At 46.7% G+C, this 24,565-nt stretch overlaps 2 protein-coding genes across 8 annotated transcripts in view; both read left to right on the forward strand.

Moving 5' to 3' along the window:
• The first annotated feature begins 26 nt into the window (after window positions 1-26).
• On the forward strand, window positions 27-9,149 carry ATP6V1G1 (ATPase H+ transporting V1 subunit G1). Its single transcript, XM_055579449.1, has 3 exons — window positions 27-249; window positions 4,949-5,049; window positions 8,346-9,149. Exons 1-3 carry the CDS (start codon window positions 168-170, stop codon window positions 8,517-8,519), a joined length of 357 nt encoding a protein of 118 aa, XP_055435424.1. The 5' UTR covers window positions 27-167; the 3' UTR covers window positions 8,520-9,149.
• An 8,201-nt stretch (window positions 9,150-17,350) lies between these two features.
• TMEM268 (transmembrane protein 268) overlaps window positions 17,351-24,565 on the forward strand; it is a 42,703-nt gene continuing 35,488 nt past the window's right edge. For 4 of the 7 annotated variants that reach the window (XM_055579455.1, XM_055579450.1, XM_055579454.1 and 1 more), the window contains exons 1-2: window positions 17,618-17,739; window positions 20,708-20,894. In XM_055579455.1, the coding sequence (XP_055435430.1) occupies window positions 20,786-20,894 (109 nt within the window). In that variant the 5' untranslated portion in view covers window positions 17,618-17,739; window positions 20,708-20,785. Of the gene's footprint in view, window positions 17,491-17,617; window positions 17,740-18,422; window positions 18,889-20,707; window positions 20,895-24,565 lie in introns of those variants that run through there. The other 3 variants (XM_055579453.1, XM_055579452.1, XM_055579451.1) reach the window with 3 other exon arrangements.

A 24,565-nucleotide genomic window follows, 5' to 3' on the forward strand; every position in this document is an offset into this window, starting at 1 on the left:
AGTCAGCTGACGCGGCGTCCCGGAGGTCACGTGACAGTGGGCGGGGCTACGGGCGCAAGCGCAGATTGTGCGCGTCCGGATCAGCTGACCCCAGGGGGCGATTTGGCTGAGGTTAGGCCGCTGTCTGCCGCCTCGGAGTCGCCGCCGCCGGCGCCATAGCCATAGCCATGGCCAGTCAGTCGCAGGGCATCCAGCAGCTGCTCCAAGCGGAGAAACGGGCCGCCGAGAAGGTGTCCGAGGCCCGCAAGCGTGAGTTTGGGGTTGAGGCAGCCCGGCGTGGTGCGAGTCCAGGGATTGCGGCTCGGCCGCGAGGGGTGGTAGATGCATTAGGACCGAAAAACTGCGGACTGGGCGGGGGAGGGGGATGGTTACAGTCGGGGAAGCTTGTGTGACTCGCAGCTCTCAGGATCCGAACCTCTGGAAGTCTTGTAGGTCTCCTGAGAGCTGCGATGTGGGCTAGTAGATAGGGTGTGGAATCAATAATAGGTGGACGACCTTCTTAGGGTCTGGGAGGCGAATAAAATGGATTATTCCAAACGGAAGTCGTTGTCTCCACCGTTTACCGTGTTACCCAGCCTGGAAACAGTCCTCTTCGCCACGTCTCAGACCCTCCCTCATTCGCCATGTTTAGTCACTCGGCAAGGCATTATTTGTTCACTTTTCTCCATCTCTGCAGCCAGCATCTTAGTCCAGGACGCCAAGTTTTCTGAGAAGCCCGTAGCAGCCTAGTTCATTAATTCCTTAATACGTGCCAAACGCTGTACGCCGTTCATCTGTGGTCTTTTATTGCAGTTTTCAAAGCCCCAGTGAAGGAAGCAGCTATTGGGTAGATTAATTGCGGGTGAGAGCAGGGCTAGGGTTGAGAAATGAGAGGTTACTAAAGAACTTAATAGGAGGATCGAATCTAATTGTTGAGTGGGAGACTTCCTCCTCTCCAATTCATTCTTCTCCCTGTAGTCAGAGTCATACATCTCAGTTGCCACTCTGATTTCCTCCTATAGTCACCAGACCTTTAGTGTCTGCAGAATAAAACCTAAATTCCTTAGGAGGGTGTAGGAGGTGTTTGTGAATCAGGCTCTTTCTTTCTTCTCTAATCTCTTAGGTATTGCTCAAAGACACGTAGGTTGATATCACCTTCAAGCCTTTGCACAGTTGGTTCCTGATTGGAAAAGCCTTTTCCTAGTTTACTCTCCTTATTCTCAAACACATAGTCTTCCTTCAGACCTTAAAATTTAGGCAGTAGTTCTTCCAGGAAACTTGCCCTAACTTGGTCTTTACCCCTCAGACTAGGTTAGACCTCCTCCCCAAGTGCCTATGTCTGTCGTCACAGTGCAGTAACCTGTTTCTTTATATGGGTCACTTACTAGAATAAGCTCCTGGAGAACAGGAACTGTGTCTAATTAAACTTTATTTATTCAGTTTCCCATCTGGCGAGATAGATGTTTCTATTCCTATTTTACCCATGGGAAAGCTGCGACCCAGAGAAAAATGATATGACCATACTCTGGGACACAGCATAGCTGGGGTAAAAATACCAAAAACTGGTAATCTCAGTATTCTCTTGATTTTTTTTTTTTTTTTTTTAAATCATAAGATTTACACTCTTCACCCATACTCAAGCCTGGCTCTGGTACTTTCTCAATTAGGGGTCATATGATACTTTGTATTTCATTGAAAGAGCTTTTTTTGAGGGGGCTGGAGATAGGAAGAAATCTTCTGTTCTTGCTCTGGTGACTGGAAAGTTCTGTTTTCCTCATGGAGTATTCTCTTCATGCCCTTGATGAGTATTTCCATTCATTTTCCAGAATGACTTCTCAGAGTATGTCTTGTGATGGATCATCAGCAACAGAAGTTGTATCTGTTGGAAATGTGTGAGAATATTTGGGGAAAGTGCAGGAAGAATTACTTGGCATATGGTTAAAAATGATTGAGTGCCTTGGAGGTAGGGGTCGTGATTTACACCTTCCTTTTTCCTGTCAGACCTGGTGCAGGGACTTGTATATCTCCGGTAGCTATTACATAGTGATGGAAAGAAACTGTTTTAAAGGAGTGAATTTATGTCTAATATATCTCTCAGGATTTGCAGTAGTTAGGAATATAATTATTAACACCTACAATTTGAAAAAGTTATTGCCTTTCTTGATCTGTAATCATGGTTGACATGCCCAGTTAGGAATTGGAAAGAGACAATACATGATGCAGTAAAATGGTCCAGCCCAATTTTTCATGAAATCATTGTGTCATTGGAGTGAAACAGCAATGCTGGCCTGTACATGTAAGGCCCTCAAAAAAAAAGAAAAAACCAGAGTTAAAAGAAATTACGTCCTGCTCAAATACTTTTTGGTTTTCTGAGAAGCCAATCAGAATTGAACTTTGATGTTTGCTGACAGGGAGAGAATGGTTTTCTGTGATTGTGGTTTTCATTCTGTCTGCCCTCTGATGGATGAGGATAGGAGGCTTGGGCAAGCTTCCTGACGGGAGGGACTGACTGTGGGGAAAACTGGATCTTCAACAGTTAGAACTGGACATGGGACAACAGACTGGTTCAAAATTGGGAAAGGGATACATTGAGGCTGTATATTGTCACCCTGCTTATTTAAATTACATGTGAGTACATTATGTGAAATGCTGGGCTGGATGAATCACAAGCTGGAATCAAGATTGCTGGGAGAAATATCAATAACCTCATATAGGCAGATGACACCACCCTTATGGCAGAAAGTGAACAGGAATTAAAGAGCCTCTTGATGAAAGTGAAAGAGGAGAGTGAAAGCTCATTTAAAACTCGGCATTCGAAAAACTAAGATCATGGCTTCCAGACCCATCACTTCATGGCAAATAGATGGGAAAATGATGGAAATAGTGACAGACTTTTATTTTCTTGGGCTCCAAAATCACTGTGGACAGTGACTGCTTTCATGAAATTAAAAGACACTTGCTCCTTGGAAGAAAAGCAATGACAAACCTAGATAGCGTGTTAAAAAGCAGAGATTACTTTGTCTAGTCAAAGCTGTGGTTTTTCCAGTAGTCATGTATGGATGTGAGAGTTGGACCATAAAGAAGGCTGAACGCCGAAAAATTGATGCCTTTGGACTGTGGTGCTGGAGAAGACTCTTGAGAGTCGCTTGGACAGCACGAAGATCAAACCAGTCAGTCCTAGAGGAGATTAACCCTGTTACTCACTGGAAAGACTGATGCTGAAGCTCCAATACTAGGGCCACTTGATGTGAAGAACTGACTCATTGGAAAAGATCCTGATGCCAGGAAAGATTGAAGGCAGGAGGAGAAGGAGAGGACAGAGGATGAGATGGTGGATGGCATTGATCCAATGAACACAAGTTTGAGCAAACTCCAAGAGATGGTGAGGGACAGGGAAGCCTGGTGTGCTGCAGTCCATGGAGTTTCAAAGAGTCAGACACGACTGAGTGCCTGAACAACAGTAGCAAGAGAATGGTTTACCTTAAGTAATTAATTTGGGAAGCCATGGGAGTTGGGAGTGATTGCAAGTGGTATTGTGAAAATGTTGGGCTACTGTGTAATATTCAGGCCAAGTTAAAATTTGTTGGTTTGGGAAATAATCTTGGCTTTGTTGGCCTTGAATGTATAGCTGATGAGGAAGATGGCATGTGGAGTATTGGAGTAGAGGTCAGTTGGAGCAGACCCTAAGTGGGGGGCCGTAAATAGTACTGGAGAAAATACATACCTGGAGAAATACTCCTTGAGGGGCTTAGACACCTTTTGGTGGTTTTAGACTAGCCTCATTTAGTATTAATGTCCTGGGGTTATCACCAGTCCAAAATTCTGTTGTTAATCCGGAATTGTTGCTGCTGCTGTTGTTTAGTCTGTAAGTGGTGTTTGACTCTTTGCAACCCCACAGACTGTAGCCTGCTAGGCCCCTCTGTCCATGGGATTTCCTAGGCAAGATCAGGAGGTGGAAGGTTAAATTCAGTTTCATTCATCTACATGGACTGTGTGGGATTTGGGCAGTTGATATGCAATGAATTATAAGTTTTTTTTTTAATTCTTTTTAAAATTTTAATTGGAGGATAATTGTTTTACAATGTTGTGTTGGTTTTTGCTGTACAACAGCATGAGTCAGCTAGAAGTGTACATATATTCCCTCCCTCTTAAGCTGCCCTCCCAACAGCTTGCTTTTAAGATGTAGAATGTCTTTCACTGAATTCAGATTGATTGCCTAGGACCTCCCACCCCACGTCCAAATTTGTGTATCTGAGAAGTTTGGACAGAGAAACTTACTGATCTTGTGGTCCATTTTCATAGAGACTCTGACAGAAGCTAGAGAGTTTTTCCAGCTGTCTGTTAAACTATGCTCTTCTAGAAACCAGAGCCTCTGTGTTTCCTCAGTTAGATGTTTGTACAGTCTTATGTCCAGTGCTCCATATCTGAGAAGAATTCCTTCTCAGAACGTTTCTTGCTTTTTTCCTTGTGCACAGGCATGAATGTTAGTTTCCAATATTACATCTGCTTCATTAGTTACAGTTTAGGTTGACATTCTTTGGGAGCGTATTAGCTGCCTCGGTAAGCTAGCTGAGCTCCGGTTGTAATCAGCAGCATACTTAAGTGTTTACTTCTCAGGGAGAGAATTCCCCAGATGGCTTATGTCGCCCATTTTATGTTGATTCTTAGTAGTTGAGGTTGAGAAAATATTCTGGCACATTCCAAAGTGTTTTGCATAATTTTTACAGTCTGTTAGTATAGAAGGTGGTCCTTTTTATCGAGTCACTTCCCAGTGAAGTACAGTCTAGTCAAGTACAGGAGGCAGGAACCTGTACCATTGGTTAGCTCTCAATTCCCTTTCTCCCTCTTCCCTACACGTGTCTCTTGAGACTGTATCTTCAAATTTTTGTCACTGTTTATGGTTAGAATTTACCATCTCAGTCTCTGCTTCCTCCTCTTCTTGTCTGTTAACCACTTCCTTTGAAAACAGGAAAGAACCGGAGGCTGAAGCAGGCCAAAGAAGAAGCCCAGGCTGAAGTTGAACAGTACCGCCTGCAGAGGGAGAAGGAGTTCAAGGCCAAGGAAGCTGCGGTGGGTCCAGTGAATTTTCATTATTGCCTTAGTTTCCTGAGGCTTCCTTCCTCTCCTTTCCCCCTTAGGCCCCCAAAATAGTCAGCATAGCTCAGCAATTCTGATTCTGGTAAAAATTTGAAAACTGGGTTATTGGATACGTAGGCTGAATCCCTCAGGATGATTAGTTTTTAACATTTGAATTCTAGTCTTCACTTAGATAAATAATGAAATTATTAATAGATATAATTAGATATTAAATATAGATAACTTTATGGAGATATGTTATTTAATATCTATTAAATGTAGATAATATTAAATATCTTTAGATGGTGAACGTGTGCCAGATGCAGAGGATCAGCTGTGAACAGAAATACACATGGTCCTTAGCTTACAGTCTGGTGGTCAGGGACACTCAGTAATAAAACACAAGTCACGAAAATGGACAACTGAAGAGGACTGTGATGGTCATAAACATGAATTCCATGGAGCCCTGCTTTAGTTTAGTATAGATAGTAACTTACCAGTAGAGGCTAGACCACGATGCACGTGATGCATATAATAATAGTACAAAAACAGATCACAGAAGGTACAGAGGAAGCAGGGGAAGTTCGGGAAGAAGGTAAAGGATGGAAGAGGCTTTACAGAGGGAAAAACCTCCATCTGGACTTTGGGATACAGGTAGTAGAAAACAGCTCAAGCTGGTTTAAGCAAAGTGGAATTTGTCAACCTACATGATTGGAAACCCAGGTAAAGACTGAGTTCATTTTGATCTATGAGCTTAAATAATGCTTTCAGGGCTACTTCCATCTCTCCTCTCTGCCTTTATGGGCTTCATTCTCAAGTTCTTCATTGTGGCCTACTAGATCCAGGTATACACCCTCCCAGGTCCAAGTCCAGATTAAAGGGTCATGCCTCTCTCTTAGTAAGTAGCCAAAGTTTTCGTTCATCTTTGCACTGGGCAGTGACTGCTATTTAAACTTAAAATGGGTCTGGGTCTCTTACTCATGAATTGGTGCTGTAAATTGTCAGACTGCCCACAAACAGTGTAGAAATAGGGGTGGCCATCTTGTCCTATTATTGCATTGAAGCTGCCATTGCTTATAGTGATGGTCTCATGCATGAGATGAGTTTTTCTAGCGGTATTCCATTGTAACTGCTTCACTTTTGTGACTTCCTGGGGTTTGCTGTATAGTTGACATATTCATAGAATAGAGGTAGTGGATTTTTCCGGCTCCCCCCCACCCCATTGAGTAAGGATTATGGACTTTTAAAACACGGGTAGGCAGCTGAGCCAACCATTATGAAATGCTCCAAGGTATTCCTACAGTATGAACAGCGATAGTAGGAAGAGCCCTAGGTTTGAATCTCTGCCTGTTCACGTGAACCTTTTTGAGTGAAGGAATGTAATTATTAACATATGTAATGAGGTGACAGCAGCTTAGGTGTTGGAAAGGGTCAGGTACAAAAAAAGTGATGCCTTAAGAACCTGATGGGTCACATTCTGATAAAGTAGGTGCAACAGTTAACAATGAGAAGACAGTAAAAGGAAAGTTTATCACTCTGTGTGAAATTGTAAATAGAAACTGAAGAGGTAAGACATCTGTGCACCAAAATTTCAAGCAATAAAACAGCAACAGTGAGAGGATAGTTCCCCTTTCACCCAGACCTGCAGTCCTCAGAGATAACCACTGTTAACAGTGTCTTGTGTATTCTTCTAGAATGTTTATATTTGAATGAACAGATGTCATGTGTTCATAATACTGGTGAATCCACTGCTGAAGTGCTAAAACATTAACTAGTTATAGTAAAACTGTATATTCCTCCTAAATTGCATCTCCCTAGTGTTAAAATACAGAGACATTACTTTGTCAACAAAAGTTCCTCTAGTCAAGGCTATGGTTTATCCAGTGGTCATGTATGGATGTGAGAGTTGGACTATAAAGAAAGCTGAGCACCGAAGAATTGATGCTTTTGAACTGTGGTGTTGGAGAAGACTCTTGAGAGTCCCTTGGACTGCAAGGAGAGCCAACCAGTCCATCCTAAAGGAGATTAGTCCTGGGTGTTCATTGGAGGGACTGATGTTGAAGCTGAAACTCCCAATACTTTGGCCACCTGATGCGAAGAGCTGACTCATTGGAAGAGACCATGATGCTGGGAAAGATTGAGGGCAGGAGGAGAAGGGGACAACAGAGGATGAGATGGTTGGATGTCATCACCAACTCGATGGACATGGGTTTGGGTAGACTCCGGGAGTTGGTGATGGACAGGGAAGCCTGGCGTGCTTCGGTTCATGGGGTTACAAAGAGTTGGATATGACTTAGTGACTGAACTGAACTGAGTGTTACTTTTTAAGAGGTTTTGTTTTATTTTAAATACCACATATATCTCTCCTTTTAAAACTGCACTAGGAGATACTACTAACCACGAGGCCTCAGTGGTTGGGTCTTCAGGTTCATTCCAGTCTCTGGTTAAGGCTGCACATTAGACCCTAGAGACATGTGACTGTGTCCCTCTCTGGGATAATTTCCCAGGAGTGGAAATGCTGTGAGGTTTGTTTACCTTTTGTTCAGTGTTGAAAAGTCAGCCACCCAAGTGACTGTATCAGCTTCTGCTCCCACAAATCATGGGAACACTGACTTCTCACATGCTCTTTGGTCACAATGTTACATTTCCTGCTGCTGATTATTATATTTATGATGAAACTGGGTTTCTTCAAAAGCCTGAAGTCCGTCAGTTACAGTCACTTAGTCATGTCCGACTCGGCGACCCCATGAACTGCAGCACGCCAGGCTTCCCTGTCCATCAGCAACTCCCAGAGCTTGCTCAAACTTGTCCATCGAGTCGGTGATGCCATCCGGCCATCTCATCCTCTGTCGTCCCCTTCTCCTCCCGCCTTCAATCTTTCCCAGCCTCAAGGTCTTTTCCAGTGAGTCAGTTCACATCAGGTGGCCAAAGTATTGGAGTTTCAGCTTCAGCATCAGGCCTTCCAGTGAATATTCAGGACTGTTTTCCATTAGAATTGACTGATTGGATCTCCTTGCAGTCCAAGGGACTCTCAAGAATCTTCTCCAATAACACAGTTCAAAAGCATCAATTCTTTGGTGTTCAGCTTTCTTTATAGTCCAACTCTGACTTCTATACATGACTATTGGAAAAATCATAGGTTTGACTAGATGGACCTTTGTCGGCAAAGTAATATCTCTGTTTTTTAGTATGCTGTCTGGGTTGGTCAGGAAGCTGCTTATTAAAAGTCCGAAAGCTGCTTATTAAATGTTCATCCTGATGTTCCCTCTGTTGTCATTCCCCGAATCCAGGCTCTGGGATCCCACGGTAGCTGCAGCACTGAAGTAGAGAAGGACACCCAGGAGAAGATGACCATCCTTCAAACCTACTTCCAGCAGAACAGGGATGAAGTCTTGGATAACCTCTTGGCCTTTGTCTGCGATATCCGGCCAGAAATCCATGAGAACTACCGCATAAATGGATAGAGGCAGAAGAAAAGTGCCTATTCCGTGGATTGGCGTTTTGAATGCCTTCATGGAACATGAGGCTTCATTTAGCAAGGCTTGAGTTATATCTTATGAAAAGGCATTAAATTATTTCTGTATATTATATAGTAGGTCCCTTCACTTTTTGCAGAATCGCTAACGTAGATTCTTTGTACAGGCTTGGAGCTTATCCAAAGATTGTATCTTTTTACCTCATATTTCTTAGAAATTTAATGGATATATGTTATCTGTTTTCTATGCCTTTTCTCTCAAGCAGCATATTATCAACACTGACTTTTTCTTTCTTAGATAGTTTTTTAAAACCCAATTTTCTTAAGAAAGAAAGGGATTAAAACATTTTTTTCCCTAAATCTTTCTTGAAGGTCAGGGGCTTTATCTATGAAAAAGTAGTAAATAGTCATTTGTAACCCATGTGAAACAGCAGCCAGCCTTAAAATAGTCCTTTCCAACTAAGGGTTAGAACAATGGGTCCTAGTGTTGGGCTGCTGTTAGTTTCTCTTATTCACACTTACTAGGTGGTAGAATTCACTAACTTGTTACGAATTCACTAACTTGTTACATGTTACTACTTGTGTACTGATACTGTACTGATAATCATTTAAAAGTAAAGACTGTTGTGCGTTTTCCTCCTCTCAGCTGCGTGCTCTTTGATAATGCAAAATGTGCTTTGACCCAGATGTTCTGCAGAATTTCACTAAGGAAGTTAGATTAGTACATGCATCACACACACATTTGCGCGAGAAAATATTCATGGTATGCACTTTAGCAGGAAGGAAATCACATGTGACTTCATCCAGCAACTGTTTTGAAAAACAGCAGTCAACTAGTAAGTCTGAAGTTTGCCTTTTCTCGAGAGCCCCCTGTTCTGGGGCAGCCTTGTATTTCCTTACTGGTGGGCTAAATGCTTAGTGTGGAACCTAAGGGAACTTCACACTAGCACTTAAGAATTAAATGCCCCCAACCCACTGTAATGGAAACGGTAATGGCAACCCACTCCAGTATTCTTGCCTGGAGAATCCCATGGACAGAGGAGCCTGTGGGCTATAGTCCATGGGGTCGCAAGAGTCAGACATGACTTAGTGACTAAACCACCATCGCCAACCCACTGTAAACTGATAGTCTTTGGCGGGCAAGATAATTTCTGGTAGGTGGAAACAATTGAAAGAACATCATCCTGAAACTAAAGGAGAATTAGATGACCTTTTAAAAATGTATTATTTTTGTTTACCCCGCATGGTTTGTTCTCTGGGCACTTCCGTCTTCAGTTGTTGGTCCCTTTTTATAGAGTTCCTCATAAGAACTTTCTATATGAGCTTTACTATTTTTTGGTGTTCAAGCATTCCAGTAACTGTCAGGTGAGCAGTGCTGACCAGATTGGAGTCCCATCCTCTGCCTGCTTGACCTTGATTATCATGGGACATGGTCCTTCTTGAGCCATTTTCTCAGCCTCCGTTTTGCAGCAGCGTGCTGCCTTGCTTTCCAGTCTCTTGCTGGTTCGTCCCCTTCTCCTGAAGTCTTGTTCTTGGATGTTTCTACATCCATTTCCTTGTTGAGACCATCTACATTTCGTGGCTCTACTATCATCTATATTGAAGACCCAAATTTGTATCTCCAACTGAAGACCCAAATTTATATCTCCAACTTACCTCCCCCGAACTCAGAATTCTCAGATTGCTTATTTGATGCTTTGCTTTGACATCTGATAAGCATCTCCACCCTAACTAATGTGTCCCAAATAGTACCTGGATTTGTTAGGGCTTTACTCCTGGTATGGTTAAGGAGAGCAACTCCAAGCCTCTACCTAACTGCAGATACAGATTTCCCAAACTGGAGGACTATCAAGGAGGAACGTCGTGTGTCCACTAGTTAAGACCCAGTATCTTCAACTTGGTGTCCGCCAGTATTTTCACCCTGAATCTGTAGTGTTGTACTTACCTGACTGCTTGACTCTTAACCTTCCACTTAACCAGCTGAATGTCCCTAACATAACAAGCAAAAGGGGTGTAATCTAGGCTCACAAGATAAGACACGAACAGAGCTTGGCGTGTGAACTGAGGGACAGGAGCCTAAAGAGACTGAAGAAGGAACTGAATGTAAAGTGAGCAGAAAAATACTTGGCTGTAAGGGGAGAGAGGAAATGGGTGCCCAGTGGCTGTTGGGGGAGGTGGTTTGAGGAAGGTGATGGCAGGTTTAAATGCTTGTGGGTGAGGGGACAGAAGGAGGGAGACTGGAGAAGATGTTCCCGGGTGGGGAGAGAGCCCTGAGGGGTCTGGAGGCCAAGAGACTGTTTGGCAATCTTGGTTGTCAACCTTGACTGTACCCAGCAAAAATGGTGCCTGCCCCGGCCCCTCCCAGGCAGTGGAACTGGTCTCTGGGAGTGGGGCCTGGAGTAACATTTTAAAAAATTTCCCTTTGGGGACTTCCTTGGTGGTCCAGTGGTTAAGACCCCACACTTCTAATGCAGGTGGTGTGGCTTTGATTCCTGGTCAGGGACTAAGGTCCTGCGTGCCAGCTGGGAAGTGTGACCAAAAATAAATTTCCCTTTGGAGGTGTGACAAGAAAGTAGCATCTGGTAGGTTCTTCAACCTCAAAGACAGGCAGATATGTTGGTTCTGATGTAGAATGAACCTCAAGACATGCCGAACAGTGTGTGGTTGGTTCTTATTGAGCATGAAAAGCTAAACACACCTGCATTTCCATATGCAGAGTGTATGACTGGTGGTTATACGCTGCTGGTTAATAGTGACTATCTCAGGTCTCAGCTGTGGGAGAGTTACTTTTAGTACATTTACCCATTGGGGTGTTCAGCGGTGTCCTTGACCTGTACCCAGTGGCTGCCAGTAGTAACCCCTTCAGTGTAATGACCAAAAATACCTCCAGACATTGTCAGATGTCCCCTGGGGGCCAAAACCACCCAGCTGACAACCACTTAACGACAGGAGAATTACTGAACGTACCACACGATTCCTGGGACCTTGTACGCACCAACGAGTATTTCCTAATTTTCTAAAATTTGCTTCTTTTCTCATCCTTGATTATATCAAGTCTAATAATAGCTCTAAATGGTACGGATTGGATGTTCTCTGACGTCTCAATGGCTTAATACAACAAAGATTTATTTTTTATAATGTCTGATACAGGTTGGGGGACCAGGCAGCTGTCCTCCATATGGTGACACAGTGATTCCGATTACTTCCACTTTGTGGCTCTATCATTTTAGCACATGGTTTCCATGATCCCTGAGACAAGGGAAGGAAAAGTTAGCAAACAGGCAGCTCTATGCTTTGGTCCTGAAATAATATGTAACAATTGTTTTCAGCTCATTTATGCATGTCAGGCCCAGGAGCAAACCTGACTGCTAGGGAGGCTAAGAAATAACCAACCTGTGGTTATTTGGTGAGTAAAAACTCTCTGCTGCAAGTACTAGCTAGCTTCCTCCATGCCAGCTAGTGACCATGTGATTTCTCAATGAGCAGTAATATTTTGAAAGACATCTTTTTTTCTCTTGAGTAGCAGGCCTGAACAGTGGGTTTAAAATATTCAGTAAACCATGTTGTAAACAAATGTGCTGTCACCCAGACTTTGCTGTTCCATTTATAGAGCACAGGCTGAGTAGATGTAGCACAATTCTTAAGGGTCGTAGGATTTCTAGAATGGTCAATGAACACTGGCTTCAACTTCAAGTCACCAGCTGCATTAGCCCCTAGTAAGAGAGAACCCGTCCTTTGGAAGATTTGAAGCCAGGCACTGGCCTCTCTGGCTATGAAGGTCCGAGATGGCATCTTCCAACAAAAGGCTGTTCTGTCTACACTGAGTGTTGTTTAGTGTAGCCACTTCCACCCATTATCTTAGCCATATCTTCTACATAATCTGCTACAGCTTCTACATCAATTCATATATTACGGAGATAGCTTCCTTCCTTAAACCCCATGAACCAATCTCCACTAGCTTCAAAGTTTTCTTCTGCAGCTTCCTCACCTCTGTCATCCTTCATAGAATTATAGAGTTAAGGCCTTGCTCTGGATTAGGTTTTGGTTTAAGGGGATGTGGCTGATCTTCTATCCAGACCACTCCAACTTTCTCCAGGGAGTTGCCTGGTGGTTTAGCGGTTTGGACTCTGCACTTCCACTGCAGGGGGGACCTGGGTTCGATCCCTGGTCGGGGAACTAAGATCCTGAAAGCCATATAGTCAATAAAAAAAAAAAAAGCAACATTCTCCAGTTAGCAGTAAGGCTGCTTTGTTTCTTATCAATTCGTGTGTTCATTGGAATAGCACTTTTCTTTAAGAACTTTTTCTTTGCATTCACAGGTTGAAAACTGGCACAAGAGGCCTACCTTTCAGCCTATCTTGGCTTTCAATGTGTCTTCCTCACTAAGCTTAATCATTCCTGGGTTTTGACTTAAAATGATAGACGTGCAACTCCCCCTTTCATGTGAATACTTAAGAGGCCACTGTAGGGTTATTTACCTGCCTAATTTCAATATTGTGTCTTGGGGAATAGAAAAGTCCAAGGAAAGGGACAGAAATAGGGAACACCTGTTCAGTGGAACCATCAAGACACACATTTATTAATTTTGCCATCTTATATGGGCCTGGTTCTTAACACCCCAAAACAACAGTAACATCAGAGATGATCACCGTAACAAATATCGTAACAAAAAGTTTGAAATACTACGGGAATTAGCAAAGTGTGACACAGAGACCTGAAGTGAGCAAGTGCTATTGGAACAATGGTGCCAATGGACTTGCCTGACGCGGAGTTGCCACAAACCTTCAATTGGGGAATAAAAGGCACTATCTCTGAAGCTCAAAAAGATGCAGCCCAATAAAAAGAGGCATCTTGTGGGCAGATGTTTAGGAGCAGGAGAAGCACATTGTTTACTGAAAGATTTGGTCAGTAATTCAGGGAGAGAATGCTGCCGAATCATATCAACATCTATCTTCTTTGGCTTTTAAGAAATTTCAAATTACACTGACTGGCTCCTGGGTCAAGTGTGAATTCAAGGCCATGTCTGTGGAGATGGGGATGAATGGGCTTGGAGAGTTGGGGCAGACAATTCCTTTTTTTTTTCCTTTTTGAAAATAAAAGGGTAGAGTGGCAGCATTTTAGACCAGATGACAGCTGTTGAAGATAAGAGTAGAAGAGAAACTACGCTGGTGGTTCTGAGATCACGACTGGGTTGTCTACTGTGTCTTACAGGGTTTTTAAAATTATGAAGACGGGACAGTTGAAATTTCTCGTTAAAAGCCAGATCACCTTCAGTTGCCTTTCCCTCCCCTCCCCTTCCCAACCAGATGCCAGTCCTCCCTTTTCAGGCCCTGCCCCACCTCGTTCCCTTTGTACCTGTCCGTGCGCTTGCCTCTTTACCCACAGTGTCAAGACAGATCCCTGACCCCGCAGGTGACTGGCAGCCTTATGGTGAAAATTCAAAGTATCTCTGCTGGTTTTGACCCAGTTTCCTGACAGATAGCATATGACTTGTGTATCTGCACGCTGCTGACAGGGATGGTGGTGTGTTTAGCCCCAAGCTCTCACATGCATATCTTGTAGCGGAGAACTCACTGAGAGATGTGACTCCAGGATCTAGAATCAATGTAGTGCAGCCAGGAGCAATAGAACTTTCTGTGGGACTTGCTTGTGGAAATACTTTTTTCAGAGAGCTCTAATGAGTGGCTAAGCCTAAGACTTGAACCCAAGTCTGTCTGACGTCCAGCCTGAATTGCTGTATGGTTTAGATCAGTGTGTTCAGGCCATGGCCGTGTTTCAAGCAATGCGTTTCTAAAAGAGAAAGTCAGTGACTCTACAGCTGGCAGACCAGTCCCAAAAACAAGATCTAATTTTTGATCTTTGCCTTTTTACTTACTTATCCCATGGCTCTGAGGTGCTCTCCTGTACTGTCTGCTGCCACACGTGAAAATTCTGCCAGGCTGAGAAGAAGTTCCTTTTTGCTTCACCAAAGTTGCCAGATAGTTGGCAGCTGGCCTTCAGACACGGGCCTATAACTCTCACCCACATGACGGAACAGAATGGGGCAAGTGCTGAGTAAGGGTGGCTTTGGCTGGGGTTTGTGGTTATTTGGATTTATCTGTAGTTGAAGCCCTGATGAGTTCATTCATAGCCATTCATTTACCAGTTCAGACGCGTGTAACCCTACTGGGGGCCCACTCTTGAGCACGGGCAGAAACAGCCCTGTGCCCCAAAGGTTGATTCTCTTTTTGGGAAAGGGGATCTTGAACAATGACCGTAGTGTGTGCCAGGTGTGGCCACAGATTAATCAAGAGTGACTGTGAGAACGCGGGACTGGCCTGGGCTCAGGACAGGAGAGGGCTCCTAGAAGAAGGGCCCTTTCAGCTGAGGTCTGAGAATGTGTCAGTTAACCAGGCCAGGAGGTGGGGATGAGGTTTGAGGCATCTCTCCCAGAAGGAGAAGGATGGCAACCATTGAGAACCGAAACTGAGAGAGCAAGGGTGTAGGAGGAACTGAGAGATGGGTCAGTGTTCTTGGAGCTTAGGGTTTTCAGAGCTTATCAGTCACCTTTCACTGGATTTCACTGGATTTTGGACTTCCCAGGTGGCTCAGTGGTAAAGAATCTGCCTGCCATTGTGGGAGACATAAGAGTCATGGGTTCGATCCCTGGGTTAGGAAGATCCCCTGGAGGAGGAAATGGCAACCCGCTCCAGTATTCTTGCATGGAAAATCCTGTGGACAAAGGAATGCGGGCTACAGTCCACGGGGTTGCAAAGAGTTGGACATGACTAAGCATGCATGCACTGGATTTCATTCATTTTTCTCCATTCTCCACGGAGCCCCGTCCCCTCACACTGGAGTGCCAGGCCTTGCCATGTGCTGTGGTTCTGGAGATGCAAAAGAATTGCCCAGAAATTCAGTTCACTTTTACTGAGCACTTCCTGCTAAGCACCTCACCATTTCACTTAATTCTTAAAACCTCTCTATTTAGCAGATATTCTTCTTTTATAAATGAGGGAATTGGAGCTCAGAGAGGGGAACGGCCCGTGCAAGTTCACAGGCCAGTGAGTGGTGGAGCCTAGTCAGGCAGTTCCAAAGGACCATGTCTTTTTGCCTCCCTAGGAAAGGAGATGATGTGTCAACATATAAGTTCAAGCTGGAACAACAAGCAGTGAGAATGCAGAGTGACGGTAGCCCGGCAGAAAGCGCAGGAGGACAGTATCTGGCTTCATGGAGAAGGCAGGCCTTGCTGGAGTGGCAGGAGTGAGTTAGACGATGACCAGTCCACACACCGGTCCAAGGTTCCCTTTCAATATCTTATCAGCAGGTAGGAAAGCTCCAGCATTCCATGACTCCTGCTCTCGTGCCCCTACAGAAATTACGTGCTTACAGAATCGTGCTTACAGAAATTACGCAAAGTAAACATCTTGGATCTTGTATGTCTTGCTCAGTGGTGCCCAGAACAATGCGTGCCACTCAGCACACACCTGACGTCTATCCGTTGATGAATAAACCAATGAACTTCATTTTTAGTAGCCTACTTCCTAGATCCTCACCTGCCTGGTGAATGAGGGCAGCATGGCTGCTTTATTCCTCAGTCACTGCTCATGTCCCCAGGCACTCCTTTGCCTCTGGCAGAGTCCAAAGCCAACTAGGTCCTGTGATCTGAGAAAGTGAAGTCGTTTAGTCCTGTCCCACTCTTTGCTACCCCATGGAGTGTATGTAGCCTACCAGGCTCCTCTGACCATGGGATTTTCCAGGCAAGAGTACTGGAGTGGGTTGCCATTTCCTTCTCCAGGGAATCTGAGAGGTGATCTGAGAGGCCCCTAGCAATTTGGCAGTATCTGTTGAAATTAAAATTGCAACTGACTCAGCAAGTCCACTTGCAGGCTGCGGCATGTACACAGCATGGTGGCTATGACCACATGAGGAAGGCTGTTGAGGAAGAGTGGGGACCCTCTACATGCCCACCACTGGTGAGGGGCAAGGGAAAAATAGCTCTATTCCTACAAAATAGAGCTTCCCTGGTGGCTCAGCTGGTAGAAAATCTGCCTGCAACGCAGGAGACCACTTGCAGCAGAGGAGACGCTGGTTCAATCCCTGGGTCTGGAAGATTCTCTGGAAAAAGAAATAGCAGCCGACTCCAGCATTCTTGTCTGGAGAATTTCAGACAGAGGACCTGGTGGCCTACAGTACATGGGGTCACAGAGAGTCTGACTGAGTGACTAACACACACCTACAAAATACTTCAGTGTCTTATGTATCCCCTTAAAAACAAACCAGACAGAGTGGAGTGTTCTGGAATGAGGTGAATGCCAAGGAACTCAGCTCAAAGAAAAAGCAAGAATAGAACAGATTCCCTTTTGTATAAATGCACAGTGTACCCCATCCGTCCATAAGCCATCTACAGAAGCCTCAGGGAAGGAGGTCCTTTTCACTGTAGACCCCTTGAAATCCCGAGTGATGGAGGTGGGCGTGGTGGCCACTGTCACTGGTCCTGCAGTTTTGTACATTTCACACAGATCATCTCGTTAAAGCTTCACATAATCCCATGAAGCAGAATAATTTGCTTTTGTTTTTAACAGAAAACTAAGGCACAGAGAGGGAAAACTCTATACTCAAGATGATCTAAAAATCGGAGACACTTGGCTGAGAGCTCAGGGAGCCTGATCCCCAAACCGATGCTCTTAATACAATGCACATGTAATTTTTCATTAAAAAACAAGTCCCTGAGGAATTTCTGGTTCCTAATATTGCTTCATCCATCGGGTCCCATGATTGTCAGACGCGGGCTGGACCTCAGACGCAAGCCGCTGCTCTCAGGATCCGGGGACCGAGGCTCAGAGCTGGGCGGAAACTCATCCCGGCCCGGGATCTGGTCCCCCCACCCCACCTCCCCGAGAGCCCCAGAAGCAACGCACTTGGTCGGCGAGCGCGGAGGCGCTTCCCCGCGTCCCGGGAGGGAGCCCGGCTGATGAAAGGTAGCTCCCAGCTCGGCTCCGACGCGAACCGGCTTCCCTCTAGGCCCGGAGGCGAGCCCTGCGGGCGGCTCCTCCCGGTGGGGTGACCACGCGGGGCCGGCCCGGCCCGGGGGCGGGACTCGGGAGGGCGGCGCGGGCGGCAGGCGGGGCGCGGGCGGCCGTGCCCGGAGGCTGCGGCGCGGTGGGGCGGCGGTGCCCCCGACCTTCCGCGTCCCCGGGGGGCGGTGGTGCGGGCGGCGGCACGGACGGGTGAGTGTGCGCGGGCCCGGGGCGCGCGCCCCTGTGTTTGCGCGGACGCGGGCGCGGGCGCGGGCGCGGGCGGCCGCGAGTCCAGATTTCAGCCGCGCTGCCGCCTGGGTGCCCCGGTCCTGGCCTGGTGTGGGCGCCGAGGGCTGAGTTTGGGCCCCTGTTGTGCGTGGGAGCCGCTCTCCGGCGGCCCTTGTGAGGGGGCGGGGGAGGGCGAGAGGGGCGGGGGGCTGATTTCGGGGGTGGAGGGAGGCCCAGGGGCAGCAGACCCTGGATCAAGACTCAGCCGCCCAGGCCAAGGCCAGAGGTGGCCGAACATCCCCCTGCCCGAACGAGCTTGGTTCCTTTGTGGCTCCATCCCCCAACCTGGCTCCTTGACCTTGGATGGTTCACTTTCGTTTCTGGGTCTTAATTTTCTCACGTGTAAAATGGAGGGCTTGGAGCTATTGTCTCTGAAGGCTTTTCCACCCCAAAACTTCTGTGACAGACCCTCCATCACGGCCCCTTGTTGGGACTTTCCAGTTTAACAAAACAAAACTTGACTTGTGAAAACTGTAGGATTCCCCCGTACCCCCTCCCCCCCCCCCCCCCCCCCCGGCAGACACACACACACACACACAACTCAGGGAGGCGCATGGGGCTCTTCTGGGGATGCTGGGCACTCAGTGTCTGCAGAAATGGAGATTTTTGCAGAGGTTTGCTACCCAACTCTGAAAGATGGATAATTGGAAGGTCTGGTTAAATGGAATCAGCAAGGGGAGTTAGGAAGCTGGGGAGTGGATGGCCAATTAGTTTGAGGAACTTCAGGGCTGGGCTCACTCCCTGCCTGACTCCATCCTGGTGTCCGACCTCACCCGCCTTGTCCCGTTAGGGCTAGTGTAGGGCTGGAGGGGGTGTGGCAGCTCAGAATACACTAATGGGTGATGGGTCAGCACCTGCCCTTGGCCAACACCCCTCCTGCCCTCTGCAGCCTCCAGTTTGGATGAGAGGCTACAGGGTGAGAGCAGAGGCCGCCTTGATTGGCCCCATCCTGCCCTCTGGTTTGTACCTCTCCCTACTTGGCAGTTCCTTCTCTCCCTCCACCTTTGCCAAGCCAGGATCCTCCTTCTGTGCTCTGAGAAGCCTCCAGAAGAAGTCTTCCCTCAATCCAAGGTACTGCCCGCTCCCTCTGACTGCCTTCTCTGATCATTGTCCGTTTCTTGTTTCTCTTTCTCTTAGTTTGTCTTTTCTACCAGATGGTGGTACCCATCAGAGAGGGCCGAACAGGGACTCAAGATTTTATTGCTGGCTTTATAATCTAGAAAGCACAGGGCCTGGCACCAGAAGATTCTTAGGGAGTGTCTGTGGAGTAAAAATAATGATTGGTATGTTCTGTTTTGCCCTGTGCTGCTCTCAAGTGATTTAAGTTTGAATTCTTTAAGCCTCACAACAACCTGGTCGCATTATTCCCATGTACACGTGAAGAAACCGAGGCGGTGCAAGGCACTCGCTCCAGGTCATTCACGTGGGAAGTGGCAGGCCTGAGCAGGTTGCTTTTCTCCATTACACTAAATAGCCTACAGGTGCATGACTTCTCCTGGTTGGGACTTTGTGGGAGGCTAATTGGGCCAACTGGGGTGATGGGGATTTCTTCCCCAAAACACTGTCTAATTGTGGGATTCTGCAGCTAATGAACCTTCCACGCTGTCTGGAAGGCTGTCTGGGCAGCTCCAGCTTGTGGATGGTCCCTTCTGCCTGGAGGAGGGACAGGGGACTCCTGGGCCCCACAAATGTTTCTGAGATTCCAGTATAGCCTCTCTGGGAAACAGGTTCCTAGCTAGGATGTCCCTGGGTTCCTGGTCTGGAGCATAGATCCACGGATTCTCTTTGTCCCATAGGCCTAAGACCCAATCAGATGGAGCAGAACCTCGTTTATCGCCAGGTACAGGGTAGATATCCTTGGGCTGTTGTTTTCATGCCTCTTGGGGGTACCAGGGAAGAGGAAGGAAGTAAGGGGCGATATGATTGACTGATATTCAGCAGTATTTGGGAGTGCCTACTGTGCGCCAGGCTTGGGGGAGATGGTCCCTGCCCTCCCACAGCTTGGCAGCTCAGATGCCAACTCGAATGTGTTGTTGGATCACACCTGGGAAATGCAGTCTCCTTCCACCCACTCTTTTTTAAGGCAGTTTAAGGAAGAGGCTCAGCCATAGCCGGACCTGGGTTCCGAGGTTCAGAGATGTGGGAATGATAGGCTTGGATTCTGGAGCTGGATGGCCTGGGTCATCTCCAGTCCCCACAGCTCCCAGCCACCCCACTTCGGGCTGATCACGTCACATCTTTGACTCGCAATTCTGTCTCTGGGGAAATGGGAAAAACCTGTGAGGAAATGGCCTGATGGTGAACAGGATACTGGATGCCACACTTGTATTTCTTTGTGTAGCCCCATAGCAGCTATGCTGGGCTGGCCTCCCTGCACCCATTTTGCAGGTGAGGTCAGCAAGGCTTGGGTAGCTAAGTACCTTGACAGTGGATGTCCCAGAGCATGTGAGGGTCAAGTGAAGGTTCACATCTAGGTCCTTTGGTGCTGAAGTCGTTGCTCTTTTCTTTCTATAACAGTCTGTTGCTTTGTATAAACAAGGCTCCCTGTCATGAATAGACCTATCCTCTACTCAGTCAGGAAGGGAAATCCCAGATGCCTGAGAGTGGGGTCTGGTCAGCTCGTGAGTTCCCTGTGGTTCCTGGATGTGTCTGAGCTGGAGAAGATCCAAGACCAGAGGGAAGTTCTCAGCCCAGGCCTTGGAGGGTTCTGGCTTCTCCTATTCATTCCGTCTGAGAACGTTCCTTAGTCTGATCAACGAGACCGCAGTCCGAGGAAAGACTCTGGGTGGCTCTACTCGGTCTGGTGATGGCTTTGGCCTTGAGAGTCTGAGGAAGCTGGCCAGCCCAGGACCAGGCCTGAAGTTTTTTCTCATGATGTTGTTTTCTGAAGGCAGGCGAAGCTGAGCTGGCTGCTCCAGGATGAACCGCAGCTCCAAGAAGGGGAAGTAGGAGTCCTGCTGGTGCTGCTATGGCGTGTGAACCGCAGATGGACCCCGGTGGGGCGGCTGGCCCCTTGCCCACCTCCTCCCCTGGCTGGAGTCCCTTGCCTGGCGGAAGCCCTCCTGGCTGGGGGCAAGGTAGGGTCATGACCCTTAATTCCTTCCTCCTCTACCCCCCTGCCCCCGCCCCTAGGATGCTGAGCTGGACTCAGATAGTATGCTTGAGGAGAGGTGAGTGGAAGGGCCCAGAAGTGCCTGAGATAAGGGTGGGCATTTGGGGATGTGTTTCCAGGCATTTCTGTCATTGCTACGTACTCTCTCTGTCACCGAATTCCTTAGCTTGCCCTCTGCTAGGATGCTATAGCTTCCTCTTGCTCCTTGCCTCTTCCATTGTCTCTTCGTGGTGTCTCAGAGGGGTTTTTAAAAATGCACAACCTTTCTGTTTCCGTTTCTGTTTCTATCGTTCACCAGCTTGCAAGGCCTGCCTTAATGGCTTCTGCTGCCCCGGCCATGCTGCGCTGCCCCAGGACCTTTGCACCTGCTGTCCCTTTTGCATGTTATGCCCTTTCCCTGTCTCCTTTCCCCTGCTTTATTTCCTTTCATCCTTCAGAGCTCAGTTCAGATATCCCTTCCACGGGGAGTCCTCCCCTGATGGCCCAGCCTCAGCCAGGCTCTCTGATATATCTCTGCTTCTCCCTCTGGCACTTAGCACAGGTGAGTGCCACGTGCTAGTGCTAGTGCCAATTACTAAAAATTACTTAGTTTGTAATTAAATTAATTCCTTGTGTAATAACATGTTGAATGTCCAGCTTCCTAAGTAAAATGTAAGCTGCATGAGGGCAGGGGCTCTGTATTGCTTTGTTCATCCCTGTGTCTATAGTACATAGCACACAGCTTGGCACATACTCAGTTCAGCTCAGTCGTGTCCGACTCTTTGCGACCCCATGAACCACAGCACGTCAGGCCTCCCTGTCCATCACTGACTCCCAGAGTCTACCCACACCCATGTCCATTGTGTCAGGGATGCCGTCCAACCATCTCATCCTCTGTCGTCCCCTTCTCCTCCTGCCCTCAATCTTTCCCAGCATCAGGGTCTTTTCAAATGAGTCAGCTGTGTGCATCAGGTGGCCAAAGTATTGGAGTTTCAGCTTCAACATCAGTCCCTCCAATGAACACCCAGGACTAATCTCCTTTAGGATGGACTGGTTGGATCTTCTTGCAGTCCAAGGGACTCTCAAGAGTCTTCTCCAACACCACAGTTCAAAAGCATCAATTCTTCAGCGCTCAGCTTTCTTTATAGTCCAACTCTCACACCCATACATGACTACTGGAAAAACCATAGCCTTGACTAGGCGGACCTTAATCGGCAAAGTCATGTCTCTGCTTTTTAATATACTGTCTAGGTTGGTCATAACTCAGTAAGTATTTTGAATGAATGAATTAATGAGTGGCTGGGCATAGGCCAAGTGGAGATAGCATTTTATATTGTGGCTGGTTTCTTAGATGATTTCAAACTTAAAAACAAGGCTTCCTTTTATGTCTGCTGTTATTAGGAAAGCAATTCACACATACACGCGTACCAGTAGAATGAAATAGAATGGAATAATTTGCCTTCAGCTCTTTGAAGACATTGCTCCACTGGTTTTTGGCAAGCCAGTTCTTGCCCCTTTATAGGAAATAGCTTTCTGTATGTGCACACACACATACACATGCACACACACACACTTGTACACATGCATGTTTCTTGGTAGCTTTTCAGATCCTTTTTTTTAGCTTAGTGTGAAAATAAGGATTTCTAAGTGGAGGACTTTAAGTTCTCACTTTAAGCAACAGATGAGAGAGATTATTGCCAAGAATCCAGGAATTCATGGTTTGAAAGGGAAACAGAGATACCATCACTGTGAGAAGTCTTTGCATTGCTCGGGCAAACACTGTCCCCAGAGTGCAAAGAGCCAGGCTAGGGGAGCAGTTCACAGTCTCCACGCCCAAGGTCCAGATCAGTGTGGGTTTTCCACCCTGTGCCATGTGGTAAAGGGCTAGTCTGAGGCTCCTACAGCATAGCTGCTGCCTTTTCTGTGCTCCTCTTTCTTTTCACTTCTTCTCTTTCTTACTTTCATTTCCCCTGGTATCACCAGCCAAGCTGGTTCTCCTTTCAGAGGCCCTGTTTCCTTTCCCATAGTAATTGTTTTCCACTTTCTAGGGCTCTTGCAGGAGACCCTGGTTTGATCCTGGATTGGGAAGATCCCCTGGAGAAGGGATAGGCTACCCACTCCAGTATTCTTGGGCTTCCCTGGTGGCTCAGATGGTAAAGAATCCGCCTGCAATATGGGAGACCTGGGTTTGATCCTGGGTTGGGAAGATCCCCTGGAGGAGGGCATGGCAAATATTCTTGCCTGAAGAACCCCCCTGGACAGAGGACCCTGGTGGTCTATGGAGTTGCAAAGTCAGACATGACTGAGTGACTAAGCACAGGGCTCTTGGAGGATTAAATGGAATCAGGACTGTGATCCTGTGATTGTGGCTACTGCATGGGAAGGGCTCAGTCCCCGGAAGCTATTCATATTTTATTTTATTGTTCTATTTTTATTTCAGCCCTTATCTTCTTTTTATCTGTTTTCCATCATTTACTTATTTTAAAATCTAATTTTATAATTTTGCCTTTTTATATTTTATTTTTATGAAATCCTTTCTGGATCAAGGTGTGGGAAGATAAAAACCAATACAACTAAACCAGTGTGGCTTTATGGTAACTTAGGCGCTCTGACAAGCTTTTAAATGATGACAACCATAGCAGCCAGTTATTCAGCACCCATTTTACACTAAACGCTTTATCTTCATCGTCTTAATTATTTGCAGAATCTTCTGCAGTGGATATCATCATCCTCTAAGGGGATGGCCAGGAATTAAATGGCTTCTTCAAGTTTCTCTGTTAGTGAGAGGCTCACTTACAATTTGAACCCCAAACCATCTAGCGTGTGCTTCCCCCACTTCATTCATACATGAAACATTTATCTAGTACCTGCTGTATACTTGGCACTGAACCCAGTTCAAGGGGATTCAGTGATGTGTGAAACCCATGTGGGAGTAATATTGTTCGGATGGAGACAGTGGCTGATTGAGTAACTGGGTGTACATGAACTCATCTTCAGGGAGCATAAAGGAGAAGGGCAGTGATGGGCAGGGTTATCAGACAGATTTGACCTGGCGAGAGTTTAGAGCATCAAGGAAGACTCCCTAGGAAAGGGCTTAATGAACTGGAACGCAAATGATGACTGGGGTCTAAGGGAGTGATGCCAGGGGGATGTGTTCTAGGGAGAGAGCGGGAAGAGCATATGCAAAGGCCCTGTGGTGGGAGAGAACACTGCAGTCCCAGGAACAAAGGAAGCGGCAAGATGCAGAATGAGGCTGTGCCTTCAAGTTGACTTTGGCAGGAAGCTAGTTCTTCTAAGGCCTGGGGGAGTATGGTAACGAGCTTGGTTTTCTTCAGAGCACTGGGAAGCTATTGAAAGTTACTGTTCTTTTTTTAAAGATTTATTCGTTTATTTATTTTTGGTTGAGCTTGGGTGTTCATTGCCATGGGCGGGCTTTAGTTGAGGGAATGGGGGCTAGTCTCTAGTTGCGGTGTACGGACTTCTCATTGCAATGTCTTCTCTGGTTGCAGAGCATGGGCCCTAGGGCACATGGGCTTCAGTAGTTGCAACACACGGGCTTAGTTGCTCCATGGCATGTGGGATCTTCCCAGACCAGGGATTGAACCCGAGACCGCTGCATTGGCAGGCAGATGCTTAACTCACTGGACCACCAGGGGA

Source organism: Bubalus kerabau, chromosome 4 (assembly GCF_029407905.1).
Source record: "Bubalus kerabau isolate K-KA32 ecotype Philippines breed swamp buffalo chromosome 4, PCC_UOA_SB_1v2, whole genome shotgun sequence".
Classification (NCBI taxonomy): domain Eukaryota; kingdom Metazoa; phylum Chordata; class Mammalia; order Artiodactyla; family Bovidae; genus Bubalus; species Bubalus kerabau.

Coding starts and splice junctions, on each gene's coding strand:
- ATP6V1G1 (XM_055579449.1), top strand. CDS start 168: ATGGCCAGTCAGTCGCAGGGCATCCAGCAGCTGCTCCAAGCGGAGAAA. Junction 250..4,948: donor GGTGTCCGAGGCCCGCAAGC/GTGAGTTTGGGG, acceptor CTTTGAAAACAG/GAAAGAACCGGAGGCTGAAG. Junction 5,050..8,345: donor TCAAGGCCAAGGAAGCTGCG/GTGGGTCCAGTG, acceptor CCCCGAATCCAG/GCTCTGGGATCCCACGGTAG.